The 16,713-nt window shown below is 41.7% G+C and overlaps 1 protein-coding gene across 1 annotated transcript in view; it reads left to right on the forward strand.

Moving 5' to 3' along the window:
* Window positions 1-16,713, forward strand: part of SLC2A9 (solute carrier family 2 member 9) — a 199,614-nt gene that overhangs the window by 67,117 nt on the left and 115,784 nt on the right. The window contains exons 9-10 of the mRNA XM_018554251.1: window positions 2,060-2,247; window positions 3,730-3,840. Of these exons, the coding sequence (XP_018409753.1) occupies window positions 2,060-2,247; window positions 3,730-3,840 (299 nt within the window). The remainder of the gene's footprint in view (window positions 1-2,059; window positions 2,248-3,729; window positions 3,841-16,713) is intronic.

Genomic DNA, 16,713 nt, shown 5'->3' on the forward strand with positions numbered 1-16,713 from the left:
CATATGCTGGTAAATGGTACCGATTTTACCACTATATTTCATATATAAAAGTTTTATTGTTTTGATTCATTCTTTTAGGTCAGGAGTGGCCAAATGATGGCTCATGGGCCACATCCAGTCTGCTACAAGATTTTATCCAGCAACCTCAGCTGGCTGCTAGTGGATGCGCCGGTCTGTGTATCCTAATGCAAAGACCAGCACATTTACTGCGGCCAGCCAGTCATGATCCTCCCCTAGTCTCCAGTGCAGAACCTGTTCTCCCTCTGACGTGATTGTTGCTAGGACTGCCGGCATCTTAGCAACCAAGGATGTGATTGCCCCACCACCGGCATTTACAGGAGGACTGGACTTACCCGATTCGCTTCCCAGTTCCTGCTCTGCTGCTGGTAAGAGGGGACTCTGCTGGGCACACATGAATGTAAGGAGAGACTCTGGTGATCACACATGGGTCTAAGGCGGACTCTGCTGAGCACAAATGGGTGTAAGGAGGGACTCTGCTGGACACTCCTGCATGTAATGGAGGACTTTGATGGGCACACGTGAATGTAAGGGGGAACTCTGCTGAGCACTCCTGGACATAAGTGGTGACTCCTCTGATGGGCAAACCTAAATAAAAGGGGGTCTCTGATAGGCACACCTAGATGTAAGGGGGCTTATTCATTAATTGGCATTTTACTCATTCATTTCTAAAACTGTTTTTTTTTTTTTTTTGCGGCCCGCTAATATTTGTAAACTATACCATGTTGCTCTAATATTAAAAAATCTGGAGACCCCTGCTTGGCTATTCTGCTTCTTCAAAAGATTCTTCAGAAGATATTTTGTGGCCCGCTAATATTTGTAAACTATACCATGTTGCTCTAATACTAAAAAATCTGGAGACCCCTGCTTGGCTATTCTGCTTCTTCAAAAGATCCACAACTGTTGTTACAGTCACCCTTCTCAGTACAGAATTGTTCCACAGAGGCCAGACCTGTACTGCAGTGACTCTGAAATAGATGTTTCATTAAAGTGTACTGTAGTTGCTGCTTAATTCCACAGGGGCCATGAGAAAAGTAGGCCAAAGCTTTGTAGTCAACTTTTTTTCCGGTGTCTTTGCCTGGATATTTGAATGTTCTTTAGGTTCTTTTATGTTGCTGGGTCTCTCTCTCTCTCTCTCCCTCTCTCCTCTCTCTCCTCTCTCTCCTCTCTCTCCTCTCTCTCTCTCCTGCATCTTAAATGCATCTTAAAAAATGCATTTGATTGGCTAACAGCAGCAATATGATGGCAAATGGTAGTTGTAAGCCAAACTAAACATGAATAAACATTAGATTTTAGTTCATTCAGTACTCTTTTAGCCTGGGAAGAATTGGACTTCAGCAAGCAAGGGGTTAAGTTTACACTCGGTTGAGGTTGCAGGTAGGGTTAATTGGAGGTAGGCTTTATTGTTAAGGGCATCACTGTAAATGGAAAACCACCATGTTCCAATGCTAAAAGCAAATGTATCATGAATAAATAGCATGTAAAACAATAATGTTGGATAAATTGTGCTTAACTGTTTTGTTACTGGAAGTGCATAATGCTACTGAATTTTAGTAGATAGTTGCTAACTACCGTATATGCACAGAGACATATGGGAGGATACTGATGGACAACTTTTGATCACAAGCGCTTAGCTAGAGACAAGAAACTATCCAACCTTAGGGATCCAAGATGGTAATGGTGTCTTCTAAGTGACAATTCAAATACAGTATAATGACAAGTAAGATCAGAGCATTACGTCTCATTTAGTAAAGATTTTCGGTATTTTATTTTTGAATCCAGAATTATAACACTCAAATTTCCTGTGCATCATTCACGGTACCTGTTGACTGGAACAACACACCAACCAAACATATAGGGAGTCTATAAGAGACCCTATCAAAAGGGCAAATAATGAAAAATCACATGACGCTTTCAATTTCTTGCTTCTTTATTACTTAACGCCACCCTGGATCAGTGCGGTAAAGCTGGAATTGGGATGATGTTGGTTACTTGAGATGAATATTGCAATGAAAATTGAACACTACTTTTATTTGTTTAGCTTTCCGCACATTCCGTGGAAGAAAGGATGTTTCCAAAGATATAGAAGATGTGTTGGCAGAAACACGGATACAAAGGAACATCCGCACGGTCTCTGTCATCGAACTTTTCAAGACACGTTCTGTTAGATGGCAGATTATAACCGTTATTATCACCATGGCCTCATATCAGCTGTGCGGCCTCAATGCTGTAAGTAAGATCACGATGAGTACAAAGTAAATACCAATGTGCCCACATGCTCTCTTTGAAAGGATCTGAGGTCATTGTGTAGTTGTAACTGTGCTTTTGTGGAAATGGCAAGTACTTGTATTAGGTTGTAATAGGATTGGGATAAAGGACTCACACGGCCTGTTAAGTGGCATAAAGCCACAATCTTCATCAATCATGTGACGGTAATTAAGGAGCTCTGGAGTGCTCATTTACCAGTTGCTTTCTCAGTGTATTTACAGACATAGGCTCTATCATTCAGAATGCTTTGGACTATTCAAGATTAAGTCTATGATTAAATGTGAAAAAACTACTTTTTTTTATCTAGCCACAACAACTGTAAACACACGGACATTCACAAAGTACTATATTCTTTTTTTCCCTAACATTTTTGTTGACCCACAGGAGGGAATATACCAATTAAATGCATGGGAGTATTTAATCCCTCTATTACAAATGCACCCACATCCACTTTTATTATTGTTTAGGCTCATTTTAAATGCTTTAATGACCAAAGCATAAAAAAAATACCAGGATGGAGGATTTTTGTAATCTCGTTACTGCAGGTGCTGAGGTAATGTGAGAGCTCAGCATTTGAAAGTTACGCACCAGGACATTTAGAGGTATGGAAAAATAAATTAATAATGGGGATAGTGTGACTGTATGTCCTTTAGTTGCTAAGCTACCCTGTGGCAGCGCAGGCCCTGGTGGATAGGATACAGAAGTAGGGCCCACGTTATTCAGGCTAGAAGGCTATGCCACACAACGTCTTACCTTTGCATGGTGCAGGCAGCCTGGGTATACTGAGTCTATGGTTTTTATGGTGCTGGCGCCTTCCCACATGATGGAAATGCATGACGCTGTGCTGCCCGGCAACATTCTCTCTAAAACATTGCCTTCTATATGCTGACAGCACAGAGGTGTGCTGCAGCCGGGATGGATTGACAGCTGGCTCTGCCTCTCTAGACGCAGAGCCAGCTGTGCCTGCCCCCTCCCCTGTCTGTTCCTCCAGTCAGTGCTGGAGGAACAGAGAGGTAAGGGAGGAATCCCTGCGGGGAGTGTTGACTGACAGTCACTGCTACCCTGCAGGGAGGAGATTGGAAACTGAGCGATCAGCAGTATGTGTTTGCTTAGTTCTTGATCAGTAAAGCCGACGGGTGACAGCTGCAGTGTCACCCGTCAGCTCGAATTATGGGGATGAGTGTATTTCACTCATCCCATAGTTCTCCTTTAAATAGTAACAGGGTCCGACTCTTGTGCCTATTGAACTGCACAGTCTAATTTCAAGACAATCTTACTTTACTTGGGTTTTAATACAAATTTATTGTTGTAAGGATTGTAAATGGTGACAAATAAAGGTCCCTAACTATATGTAAATTTTTATAATCTAATAAAATGCAATTTGTTAAACTTTCCATGTTTCTAACTTGTTTCTTTTCACCTACTTTCTCTGTTTTATTCTAGATATGGTTCTACACCAACAGCATATTTGAGGCATCAGGTATTGAGCGTCGTACCATTCCATATATTACCCTCTCCACAGGTGGCATAGAAATTCTGGCTGCTGTTGTATCTGTAAGTAATAACAAACTCTTAAATCTTTCTGTGTTTTTGTTTTTGTTTTTGTGGCTCTTCATTCAAAAAAATTGTAATTACCTGACATCATAAAGGTATTAATGATCATTGGGATGTTTCCAGTCTGTCTAGAGAACATTAACCCCTTCGTGACTGACGACGTACAGTGTACGTCGCCAGCATCGGGGCGGTTTAAACAGACTCCCGGAGACTTTTGCCGCCGGGATTCTGTTTAAACTTGTAGAGCCGACTGTCGGCTTTACAACAGAAGCGATTCTGGCGACTTACCTGTCGCCAGATCGATTCTTCTGTGTCCCGAAGAAGGGGCCGCCCCCCCCCGCCGGACACCGCCGCCGTGCTTTCCGGGCTCCGTTGCCCCTCCTACGGGCCCGGGACCGGCGTCCTTGGTGTCCGCGGGGAGCTGGGGAGGAGGTCGACGAACTTCCGTTCATCGATCCCCTCCCCGTTCTATGGGACCGGGAGCGATGCAGATTGCATCACTTCCGGTCCCTGGGCTGTCAGTTCTGGGCTCCTGCAGCCCAGCTATAAGCTATTGATGTGCGATCTGCACTTCAATAGCTTATTTCCAGTGTAAAGGTGACACTGAGGGTCTTTTGGACCCCCAGCATCACCTTAAAGAGTACCTGTCACCACCATCTGCTAAAGTTAAAAAAAAAAACAGTTTTTAAAATTAAAATCAAATCAAATAAATCTAATAATAAAAACATTTTAAAAGTCCCCCGCGAGCACACGCGTCGCCGCGTAAACACGTCGGGTGCGCCTACGTATGAAAACGGCGAACGCGCTACACATGTTGGGTATCGCCGCGCACGCCGGAGTGAGAGCAATAATTCTAGGGCCAGTATTTTGGGGTATCTCTAAATTGATAACCTGTGGGGGCTTTTAAAGTGTCTTCTGTGGACTTTTTGGGGTACTGCAGTTTTTCGCCGTTTCACGGACGCACGCAATTTGTAAACTTGGCATGTTGGGTATCGTTTTACTTGTTGTAATCTCATATTTTATATTTCATTAAAAAAATTGGTATTTTGTTGTGTTTTGTGGCATTTAATTAAATTTATCACTAAATTTTGGGGTTTAATAAGGAGTTGCGCTAATATTGCGCAACATAAAAATTTGCAACTACCACCATTATATTGTATAGGGTCTTGGCATTCAGAAAATATATAATGTGTGGGGGGTTAAAGTAATTTTCAGGCCTAAAATGTGGAATATAACATGGGTGCAAAAAATTAAAAAAAGGCCTCAGTCATGAAGGGGTTAAAAGGGTGTATCATGCTGTAACTGTATATATTTTATAGGATTATAATCACCCAGATCTGTCTCATCAAATAAGATATCTAGATTATTCCAAACCATTTTTATGGAGCAGTTGCTAATTGTAGCTCTGTGTAGATTTTGAAAAGTGACCAATTTTTATTTTTAAAGGTAAAAGGTCTATTAATATGCAAATGTATTGATCTCCCAAACCAGACCCCTAGAGTTATCCATAACTTGTGCATTACAAACCACAGTTTCACTTTACATCAGCCCAGGCATAAGTACCAGACTTTTTCAGGGTTTTTTTTTTTTTGCTCCACCAGTGCAACGTGATGATTGACACATGAGTCCATAGAATGGATAGCTCCTATTGGTTCATAGGGTCTGAAGGGTTATGGGTGAGATTGAGGTGAATTTAGATTAGATGGACTTTTCTTTAAAATTACACTAAACTTCTGGAGGGTGGATACTGTTGTTCCCCATGATCCCCTTCTGTGTTGTAAAGTAGACACCGCTCCAAGCTCACTCCTGTGATAGACTATAACTTCAATACAAATTAAGAAACTTGTATTGTATGATTGTACTCCATCATGGGAAGGATCTTGGAGTGGTGGCTACTTTACAGCACACCCAGGGACCATGGGGAACAAAAGTAGCCCCTCTAAGAAGAAAGGACGTTGCCAGCACCAATTCAGAGAGGATTTGAGGATCTACAGCCGAGTGGGACACAAATAAGATACATTTATGTTAATAGTTAAGTTACTGCAATTCATTTTAAGATTTAACTCCTGAGTTTAGTGTCACTTTAATTCTACCTGGGTAGGTTTGTTTGAATCTTTGTTTGTCAAAAGTCAGGACAAAGCAAAAGTTCATGAAAAGTCATTCTTTGTTTACTTCTGTGTACAAATCTCCATCATGTCAATATGTGTGAGTAGAACATTGTGTGGTCTGTGAACTTTTGCTATGTCTCCAGGGGGATAATACGTTACTATCTATTTTTCACATAAAGGTATTGTGGCCTTTTGTCAAAACTGGATACATTTTTTATGATTAAGTTGCTCTTGCTTCAACTTTATAAGATATTAGACCTTGAGAAACCAATTTATAGTGATTCATAACAATTTGATGCACAGAATCAGGGGACATAGCAAATGCAGTAAATACAAAGGGAAGCATGAAACTGAAGGTGCAGGATTTTCAAATACAGCCTCTTAATGTTGGCTCAGGTTATTTAAAACATGTTTTCTGATAAGCTTATTAAATTCCAACTGCAGTAAAAAAAATATAGTTTACTTTTGCACGGTTGTCAAGTTAAAACTCCTATAGGGTTTGTTTCCTATGTTTTGGAGCCTTCAGTAGAATGATTTCTCTTGTTCTGTTGACCTGCTGCTGGCATTACTTAGCCCAATGTTAGAGTAATGTTCCTTCAAACAGTATTTTTAATGTAGAATAACTATGGAATAAAGAATAAAGAAATAATCTGGAATTTAAGCTGCATTTTAATTTTCACCTTGTAGGAGATTTGCATGTCTTACTTTTGGATTATCCAAAATAAGTAAGAGGCAGTGGGCGATTCAAACCTTCATCAATACACACATGAAATTCCATTTTGAAGAGAATTTTTATTCTTTACGTAGCCATTCCCAACATCCTAACCCTTGACACTAAATGGCCTAAAGCTACACGGAGTGGTAAAACAAGACAAGGGTTCTAATCCTCCCTAACAAAATCCCCCGCCCCGACACACACACTTACACTATCCAAAGCTAAAAAAAAAGTACATCCAGGTATGGACTAGCATGCAACTCACTCCCTTTCCACTTACGTGACAGTGCTGTTTAATGATTGGCCCAGCACTGTCTCATGTGGGTGGGTAGAGGGTCCTCAGCACAATGCATGCTAAGACTAAAGTACTTACACAGGGCTTCTTTTTATTGATTATGGTAGCTAGAAGGAGCAGCCAGGGAGGGAATAGAAGGTAAGTATGTGCTACTGGGAAGGACAAAGCACATGTTACCCTTATTATATATCCTATGCTGCTATATTAATTCATTGTGAGAAGACTGATATCTACAGATACTATTAGAGCTTCTGTTCTTTTTACTGCCAGATTTTCAAAAGCAATCTTTGTATTATGCATACATTTATTGTAGTACTAAAGTAGTACAAATAAGTTAGCACCACAGGAGTCTTCCTACACTGACAAGCATTTAACTCGTCTGTCAACTCATGCACATCTCGTACCTTACTTGGCTGACAGTTTAAGTGTTTTAGTATTCCAAAGGAATGTTCTTTATTTTACTTCAGTAATAGATATACAAAGCACAATAGTGTAAATGATTGATGTCAAGGGGACCATCCACCCCAAATCTGATATTTCAGTTGGATGCTGGAGAGTTCAACCATCCTGCAGTTTGTTGCTTCTTTCAGTGACATCAGTGGGGAAATCTCTGAGCTTAAGTTCTCAGATCTTCTTACTGGTCGCAGCAGTCATGAGGGTTTCCTACTTTCTCTATTGCATTTGTTTGTCTTATGTAAAATGCAACACATTTAGTGGGAACACCACTGTTGTAGCAAGGCAGGAGTAGTGAACTTTTTAATAGAATAGAGCCAGAAACTATGTTGGGAAGATTTTACCTTTGAAGTCAATAAGAAATATTAGAAAACGACTAAAGATTTAAAACAATGTAAACAGCCTGCTCAATTGTGCCACACACACCATTTTTCTAATAGTAATTTTTTTTACTATTTACATACAGTACCTGAATAGCTGATCATTAGACCTGATGGAGTGGATCTAAGTCATTGACTCTGTGTAAGATCCCACTCAGAGCTTGCAGAGGGTGTAAACCCAAAACTATTAAAGCAGCAGAATTCTTGGCAAACGTGAAGTGAGTGGGTGGGAGACAAATTATTTTTAACGTGGACTTGTTATGTATGGACATCACAAAATGCCTATCATTACCTTTATCTGTTACCTCTTCTGTGCCCATCTATGATTTAGGTTAATTTTGTTACAGGCTTGAATTCTCCTGACTTAACATTCCCTTGTCTAATTACAGTGTCCTAACTGGCCACTGAGGCAGTTTCATTGACAAGTTTCAGTTTGTTCAGCTCTTTTTTGCTTTTTTCAATGCTAAACTTCTAGTTAGGAAACAAAAATGAACTTTTCTAATGAGCCATTTCATATTTTCTCCCCAGCTATAGAGTCAGGGGGCATAGATCCTAGTATAACCTATGCAGTTTACCGCTCTATTGGGTATTTGGTACTGAGACCCATAATTAGAGGAAACATCTCTCTCCGAGTATGTGTCAAACTTTATTTTATTTCTTCCTCTAAGCAAAGTAAAATTAATTGGCGAGAGTGAGGAAAAGTTGATGGCGGCGGTGACACAAGTTAAGAAATGGTAATTGAACTCTGTGGCAGTAAAATTCGTATGACAGATTAAGGGAATGAATTTACTACTGGCATTATATTATGAACTGTGTTTGAATTACTGTGGGATAGATATTCAAGGTGTCGGTGGGATGATTAGAGTCTGCAGGTTCCTAAGATTGAGTTTTACTCCTGATCACACAGAATTTGTCTTGTTTTTCTCTGACTAGCATAAGAAATGAACACACTTCTTGTCACATCCTCAGGCAAGCAGCAAGGGCAGGCAATGCCAGTGTGAGGGCCCTAGTAATGGACAACTAGTAAGAGTGGAAATGGTACGTACAGATGGGGAGAGGTTCACTTTCACACTAAGGGCACATATGGACTCGTGTACATCATTTAATAGCCTGTTTTTGATCCGTCTCAAAACTCATAAATGACTTCTGTCAATATTTTTATTGTAACTGCCCACGCGTGTACGTCCACTGCATCGTTTTTAGGGTTTACGGCTGTATTGGAGCTGATATGGCAAGTCAATTAGAATGCTGCAAAAACACTCAGCAGATGTCTTTCAGGTGTTTAAGAAGTACTTATTCAGCATTAAGGGCCTGTTCACACGACGTCTGTTTTCTGTGCTGACCTGATTCTGCACTAAAAATGCATCCCAATGTATCCCTATGTGTTTTATGGGCTACAGTTCTCACGTGCGCAGTCCGTTCAGGTTACGTCAGAAAAAATACTGCATGTCACATTTTGTACGGTCAGGAAGCGGTCCGGAAACGCAAATCACTGCAAAAAACGCGTCAAAAACGCACTACACTGCAGCTAACATACTGGCAGCCCCACTCCAGCAAAAAAATAATCTTTTTTTTTAACCTGGAACGCATCAAAAACGCAGCCAAAATGCACTGCATCAGTAGCACCGCATCTGCAGATCCGCACCTGATCAGGACCTGATATCATGTGAACAGGCCCTAACCCCCTGTGATATTCCCAACCCCTGGATCGCTCTTCTCAGGTATCCCAGTATGCGCTATGGAGAGCATCAGAAAGCCTTTGAAAACATAACAATTTTACCGCTATACTAAAGCTTGATAAAGCTACATAGGTATTGACAAGTCTGCTGGGCTCCATCAGTTTTTTTCACACCTTCAATTAGGCAATTTCCAAAACTCAAGGTAAAGTCATCTGCAATCAGGAAGCACCATATCTTAAGTACAGTATAAATCCCATCCAGTATTTTACCTTGAGTCCATTTGTCACATATATATTTATTAAGGATGCACCAATACCGGTATTGCATCGCTGCTTACAGCACTTCTGCCGCCCACACCCTGCCACGAGACCCTCCGCACTCCTGGTGAGACCCTGCACAGCCCACCTGAGACCCCACACAGCCCCCCTCAGACCTCGCACAGCCCTCCTGAGACCCCGCACAGCCCACCAGAGACCCCGCACAGCCCACCTGAGACCCCGCACAGCCCACCTGTGACCCCGGAGACATCAAGCTACCACCTCGGAGCAACACAGAGAATGTAGCTCAGATAAGGGTCTGGTAGGAGTTTTAGAGACCCCACTTTTTCCCCCAAGTTTTTAGGGGTGGGGTTGCTAAAGACCTGGTATGACTTTTGGGGGGAACCCCACGCACTTTTTTTTTATTTTTAACTTGGGAGGGGTCCCTCCTAACATTCCTACCAGACTTTAAGGGTCATGTATGAATCGGGAGGGGAACCTCACGCTTTTTTTTCTTCTTCTGCGGACTTTAGAAAAAAAGTATTTTTTTTTCCTTTTGTCTATTGTTACTTTGCTGCAAAGAAAAAAAATTTGTAAATACTACCGCTAACGAATTTCATCCGAAATGTTCGTTATTAGAAATTCGGATTAGTTTGCATTCGTCATTTCTGTTATTCGGAGATTTGGATATATTCGAATCTCCGAATAACGAAAATTAATCCAAATAACAAATCTTTCCGAAACAAATCACACATGTCTATTACATATCAGTTTACAGTTTACAGTTCATGTACTGCAGTCATGGCCGGCAAGTTTAGATCATGCTGTGTTTTTTTCAAAGATATAACACAAAACTATTTGGTATAATTCCCCAAAAAGGTTTTAAAAAAAAAAAATGTAATTTCACTGTAAAAAAAAATATTTGAATGTAATGATAAGGTTCTTAAGTCTGTCTCTCTCTCTCTGTAATCAGACTTTACATGTTCACAACAAACTGTTAAATAACAAAAGAAATACATATATATTTATATCAGTCATTGCTATCATTGTTTGGTAGTTTTATCATCTTGAAAGAAATGTGAAAGTAACAAAGTGCGATCCCTGCTAAGCAGCTGATATTATCTACTGGATGGCTCGTTCATCTTCTCTGCCGTAGCAGGATGAGGAGTCAAATAATTTGTTTTTGATTATTTCCTACTTATGCCTCTGCTGCCTTCTGTGAAGGAACATTAAGCCAGCAATGAGCACTGTTATGCATATTTTTTGTTTGTCACAGAAACCACCACTGTGATTAAGTGATTAGGAACTCCCTGTGAGTATATTATTGGGTTTTATTAATCCGACTGTAATCAGTGACATAACAATAGTCATAGCAGCCCGCGCCGCTGCTCCGGGGCTTGGGGTAGAAGGGGGCCCCATTAAGGGGGTTGATTAGAAAAACTCAACTGTGAGGTTTCCGGTATAGAAGGGCTGAAGTCATACCTCATGATTGTCTATTCTTAGACCCCTCTCTGTGCAGTAAGAAGCATTTGCTTATCTGTCTTAAGGTGCCCATACACTGCTCGATTCTCGTACGAGAATCGCGGGAAGTTCCGCGATCGTACGAGAATCGAACAGTGTGAACGAAGACGTGCGACCATTTCTACTGTGCGGTTGCACGTCTTTTGTCTAAGGAGCATGTTAGAAAACCAGCCGAGAATTGTACGATTTTCGGCTGGTTTGAACAGTGCTCGGGAGACAAGATGGGCAGATCGTACGTTTTTTTCATCACTTTACAACCATCGCAAGACTAAGGTCTTGCAATGGTTGTACAGTGTATGGCCACCTTTAGCAGTGTATATTTTTTGCCCTCTGAACTTCTCCTGCAGACTGAAATGAATTCAATCACAAATTCCAGAGTATCACCTCTGTTAAAACCCTATAGGAGGGCTGAAGTTTGTAGTTCTGCAAAAAAAGATTAATGAAGCTAGAGTTTAAAGAAGTTTGTATTAGGATTGAAGAGTAAATGTGTGCAAAATCATTATTCATTTTATCATAATATAAACTATCATTCTGGTTATTATTATTAGTGCTACTATAACTTTTACCACCAACACTGCTCCCTAGTAGTGTACTGACTATACAGACTATTTCCAGCTGCCTTTCCTTGATACATACTTCATGTTAATATCAATGACACATATTGTCACAGTTGACACTGCCAGCCACTACAGATAGTTAGCTGGGGGCCCAAAAGTTTTGCTATGGGGCCCCATGATTGATTTGTAGTTTTGCCTCTGGCTGTAACATATTTTTCTGCTGATAACAAGGGCAAGTGTTAGTGAGCTTCACAAATTGTATGGATTCTAAATTGCATTTATTATTAGTGTATAGCTAGTCGATGCAATGAATGTTTAAAAGGTCTGTCAGTCCAAAACTGATATTTAGGTTTTAGGTTGATGCTGGAGACTGTAACCACCTGACCATTTCTTATATCTCTCTTAAATCTTTATTATGGAGAATGCAAAAGATTTCAGTGAGGGAGGAAAGTGATTGAACCATGGCTTCTGATTCAGCTTGGCAAGAAAGTTAGGCTGTATGCTTGAGTGAAAAGAGGAGAGCTGAAGTCTCTGAAATTAGTCTCAAGGGTCTCAAAAAGCAAGACTCGGAGCTCAGTTGTTTTATTCCACAGCAAGTGCTGTATACAGGGTACGTTTACAGCAAACAGCAAAAATACAATTTAAAGCTGAACTCCAGGATAAGAAAATATTGTCTAAAAGAAGCACATGAATGAATACCAACCCCGCCGAAGCCCAGCTCCCCGCCGACTGAAGCCCCGCCCCAACACATCCCCAAGCTAGTGTAAAGGAGGAAGGGAGGAGACAGGAAGGAGCCTCCCTGTCCCTCACTTGCTCCTCACCGCTGAGGCTCTGTGACGGGGAGGATTTCCCTGCTGTGTAACCTGTTAGATGCCGATCTGAATTGGAGACATGAAGCTGACCGCTTTTTCCTCCATCATTCTAGAGCCTCACCTGCCTCCCCTGACCGCACGTCCCTGCAATAATGTATCTATTCGATTTCTTTCATTCAGCTCACAAGTGGCATGGCAAGGAGGAAACCTGTGGGACCGAGGAATGAGGCAAATATATGTAATTATTCCTTTCTCCCTTGGCCAAATGAGCATTCCACCCATGCCCTTCAGGAATATAGGTATATTTAACAGCAGCCTGAAGTAGGGCTTTATCATATATTATTACTCACATACTGTATATGCATGTCTTCAAATGTGAGAATAATTCCCAGGAAATTATGAAAATGTTTTTTTTTCTAAACATTAATTAGAAGAAACCTGCGCATAGAGCAATTTGCCAGCTGCAGCTGCTGACTTGAAAATGCTGTTTGACAGGCTGTCACGATCCTGTGTTCTGATTTCACTTTCTGCTCACATGTAATTAACAACACAAAGAGTTAAAGTTAGAGACAGCCAAGCAACAAGCTTTTCAGAGGGAAATGTGTTTCTCTCATTACAGGCTTCTTGTAATGATTTCTAATATATCAAGCCATCTGTGTAATGCAGTCTCCTACCTTACATTATTAAACCCATCACATGTCATCAGCAAGGCGTTTCAAAGCTACTTGGCATTCTGAGTCATTGAAAATTAACATATCATTTGGAGTGTCTGAGTTGTGGAAACAAATTACACAGCATATCATCTGCCTGAAAGAAACACATGTCAGAAGATTCCATTGGAACATTTGCAGACACTTTCTTCCTTTTAGTTCCCGACATTCGAGTGCCGTTCCTGATGTTGATATTCAGGTTGCTGTCATCATGTTACTTCCATAGCCTCAGCTGGGCTAAAACATTCAGTCAAAGGATTCAATCATATGAGTTTTCATTGTGCGAATGTCTACCTTATCACTGGAGTTATAATAATGTAAAAATGAAAAATACTGATTGTGGACTACAAGCTAGAAAATACATTCACAGACTTTATGTATAATTGTTGTGTAGAAAACTATTAAAGGGAATGTTTTTCTTTTTTTTTATTTCCAAATCTACAGGACCATTAGACTGAGGCGACTAAACTTAACTATCTGTGTTCTAAAACTCTGTTTTATGTACAGTTTGTCATGACTGATGGATTTGTCATTTATGTCCCCGCTATTAAGTCCCCAATGAGCAAACGGACTGCATGATATGGATTTAAAATGTATAGATGCCTTGTCGCACTACTTACCGGAGGTCCCATGTAATGTGGGGCTGCTTGTATGTACTGTGGATGGTGCCACCAGTAGCAATAATCATAAGAAGATGTCACCAGCACATAGAAGTCCTTTCAGGATCACCAAGTGTTCATCTATTGAATCACCATGTCATAAAAATATTATTATTGTTTTGTGACATGATGTTTCAATTAATCAACGCTTGCAAGGTTATTCACAAAAGGGTGAAGATTTTGGAGAAAGCAGGAGAAGGGAACAATCTAGGCCAAAATAGCTGATTTGGAAGAATTCTCCAATTCAGCTCACTTTCCATTTCAGCTATGTTGTCCTAGATTGTTCACTTCTCCTGCCTTCTCCAAACTCTTCACCCTTTTGTAAATAACCCTGTTGGTGATCCGGAAAAGACTTCGGTGTGCTGGTGACATCTTGTCAGGAAGCAGGGGGTGTTACCTCTGCTCGGGGACCACGGTCACGGCGCAGGGCGCGGGTTCCCCTTCAGCTTGGTAGAACTCCTGGTGCCCGGGTTGCGGGTGTGCATGTGCGAGTCGCACGGCGGGTGCGCATGTGCAGTACGCAGGCTGCGCGCGCATCCCTGGGAGCGCGCGCGTAGCGCTCCTGCGCCAACAGGCTATCAGGTGTGAGCCTTGCTGGAGGAGGTTCCCAGTGCACACGTTCCATCTCTCTCGCCTGCCATTGGTTCCCGGGGAGGGAGGCCTCCTGGTTGCCTCCCCTGGCTATAAAAACCTGGCCTGAGCTCTGGTTTATTGCTGAGTTATTTCACCTTATGGTGTGAACACCTAGCCTCCCTGTTGATCCTCTTGTTGCCTGTTGCCCCTTCGTTGTACTTCCCGATTGCTGAACCTTGGACTGTCTTTCGCCTTTGAAACTTCGCTGCCTGCCTCGACCCGGACTGGACTTCGACTACCCTCTTGGATTATCCCTAACTTGTACTTCGTTTCTGGACTTATCAGCTGCTTACTGCCAGTGGGTTCCTTACCTCGCTACTAGCTTCCTGGTACGTCTGACACATCTTCTTATGGTTATGGATTTAAAATGGCCACAGCAGCCCTCTATTTAACCATATCAAATTTAACAGTTGCCTAACATAGTAACCAAGATAACATATAAATAAATCATCTGAATGACTGCTGAATCCAAGAAGGGGTCTTTGGTGCTCATCGGCCAAAATAAGGCCTCCAAGAATACCACTCACATGTCCACAGCTGCGCCCCCCAGCAGCCGAGGACAGTTCCAGAGTTATGGTTTTCTAACTTCTCAAGGGGCCGAGCCCCATGGCAAATACTGACACCAACGGGGTGAGCACTATACCAGCTGATGACCTCCTAATTTTGTGACCAACTCACATTTTACAGACCCCTAAAGACCCCCGAACCCACCCAGCTGCTGTGACAAAAACAACCATCCCAACTGCCATCAAGCGTAAAAAATAGGGGAGGGTGGGTGGGACAACCTGTTTCCTCTGTCGACCTTACAGAAAGCACTCCCATAGTCCATTGCAGTTCCTTCCCATGCAGCTCCTCCCTGACACCTGGCCCTCGACCTCCAATCGGGTAACATCTACTGATTCTCATTCTTTTTAACCCCTTCTACAGGGACTATTCCCCCTTCCCCCCCGTCATTCTGCCTCTCTGCTCGTTATTTCCGGTTCTGTCTTTATATATGTACTTGGAAGAAACCATATTTGCTCATTACCTACTGTAAACAGGCTCTGCGCCCTGCTTTGTAGGGCTGCCTAGTATGTGTGCATTACGCATATTGCTTTCTCAATATGCAAACTTAAGTGTTGGCTGACTAATTTCTAACAGTGTACTCCATGTGTGGGTAATGTATAATCTCAACAATTGCTACGCACTTAGGCAGAATCATAGTAGTGTAAAAGAAAAGAATGAGAATGGTATAAGAGAGCAGCTGGGATCCGATCAATAGGTTTTATTTGCACAAAACTAGCATATTTAACTGTGCCTGCCCATCAAACTATTCCTGCAATGTGGCTAAAAAACAGACTACATTGCCAGAATAACCCAAAGGCTAAAAACCTGCTCCACGAGCAGGGCCGGCCTTAGGCCTTTAGGCACCCTGTGCGAGAAAGCTCTACAGTGCCCCTCAGTGACCACACGCCTCAATGGCCACACCCCCAGTAGCCACACCCATTTCCCCCAATATCCGCACCATTTTAAGACTCCTATTTTGTTAAGCCACAAACAAAAATATATTAAAAAGTATGATAAAAATAAAACTTTTATTCAAAGGTTTTAAACTTGTCGGCACAATATAAGTATTCTTATCAAATACAACAACAGAAGGCAAACAATAAATGTCAAACTAAAATAAAGTCTATAAAAATATAGTGTCAGGTTGTCATGCCGGTCCTTTTTTCAAGTCAGTATATCTAGAAAAAGTCAAAATAAAAAACAGAATACAAAACCCAGACTTCATGTAAAATTAATGAATTACTATTTGTCCGAATATACGAAAAATGTATTCAGACACATAATAATTTGCTTGAGAATGTGCGGCGGCCATGTTGGCCACCGGCGTGTTCTGTGAATGCGTGCCACCATCTTGGAGGCGGGGAGCATGACGTTACATGACGCCATGCATGCGTGGCGTCAGGTGACGTCACAGGCTGATATAAGCGCCGCCATCTTGGTGTATACCTAGATATACACCAAGATGGCGGCGCCCAACACGTGCGGTGTTATATGACGCCATGCGCCCTGCCTCCAGAGCACGCCAATGGCTGAATCCAAAATAGCATA

Source organism: Nanorana parkeri, unplaced genomic scaffold (genome assembly GCF_000935625.1).
Source record: "Nanorana parkeri isolate BGI_ZX_2015 unplaced genomic scaffold, ASM93562v1 scaffold150, whole genome shotgun sequence".
NCBI lineage: Eukaryota > Metazoa > Chordata > Amphibia > Anura > Dicroglossidae > Nanorana > Nanorana parkeri.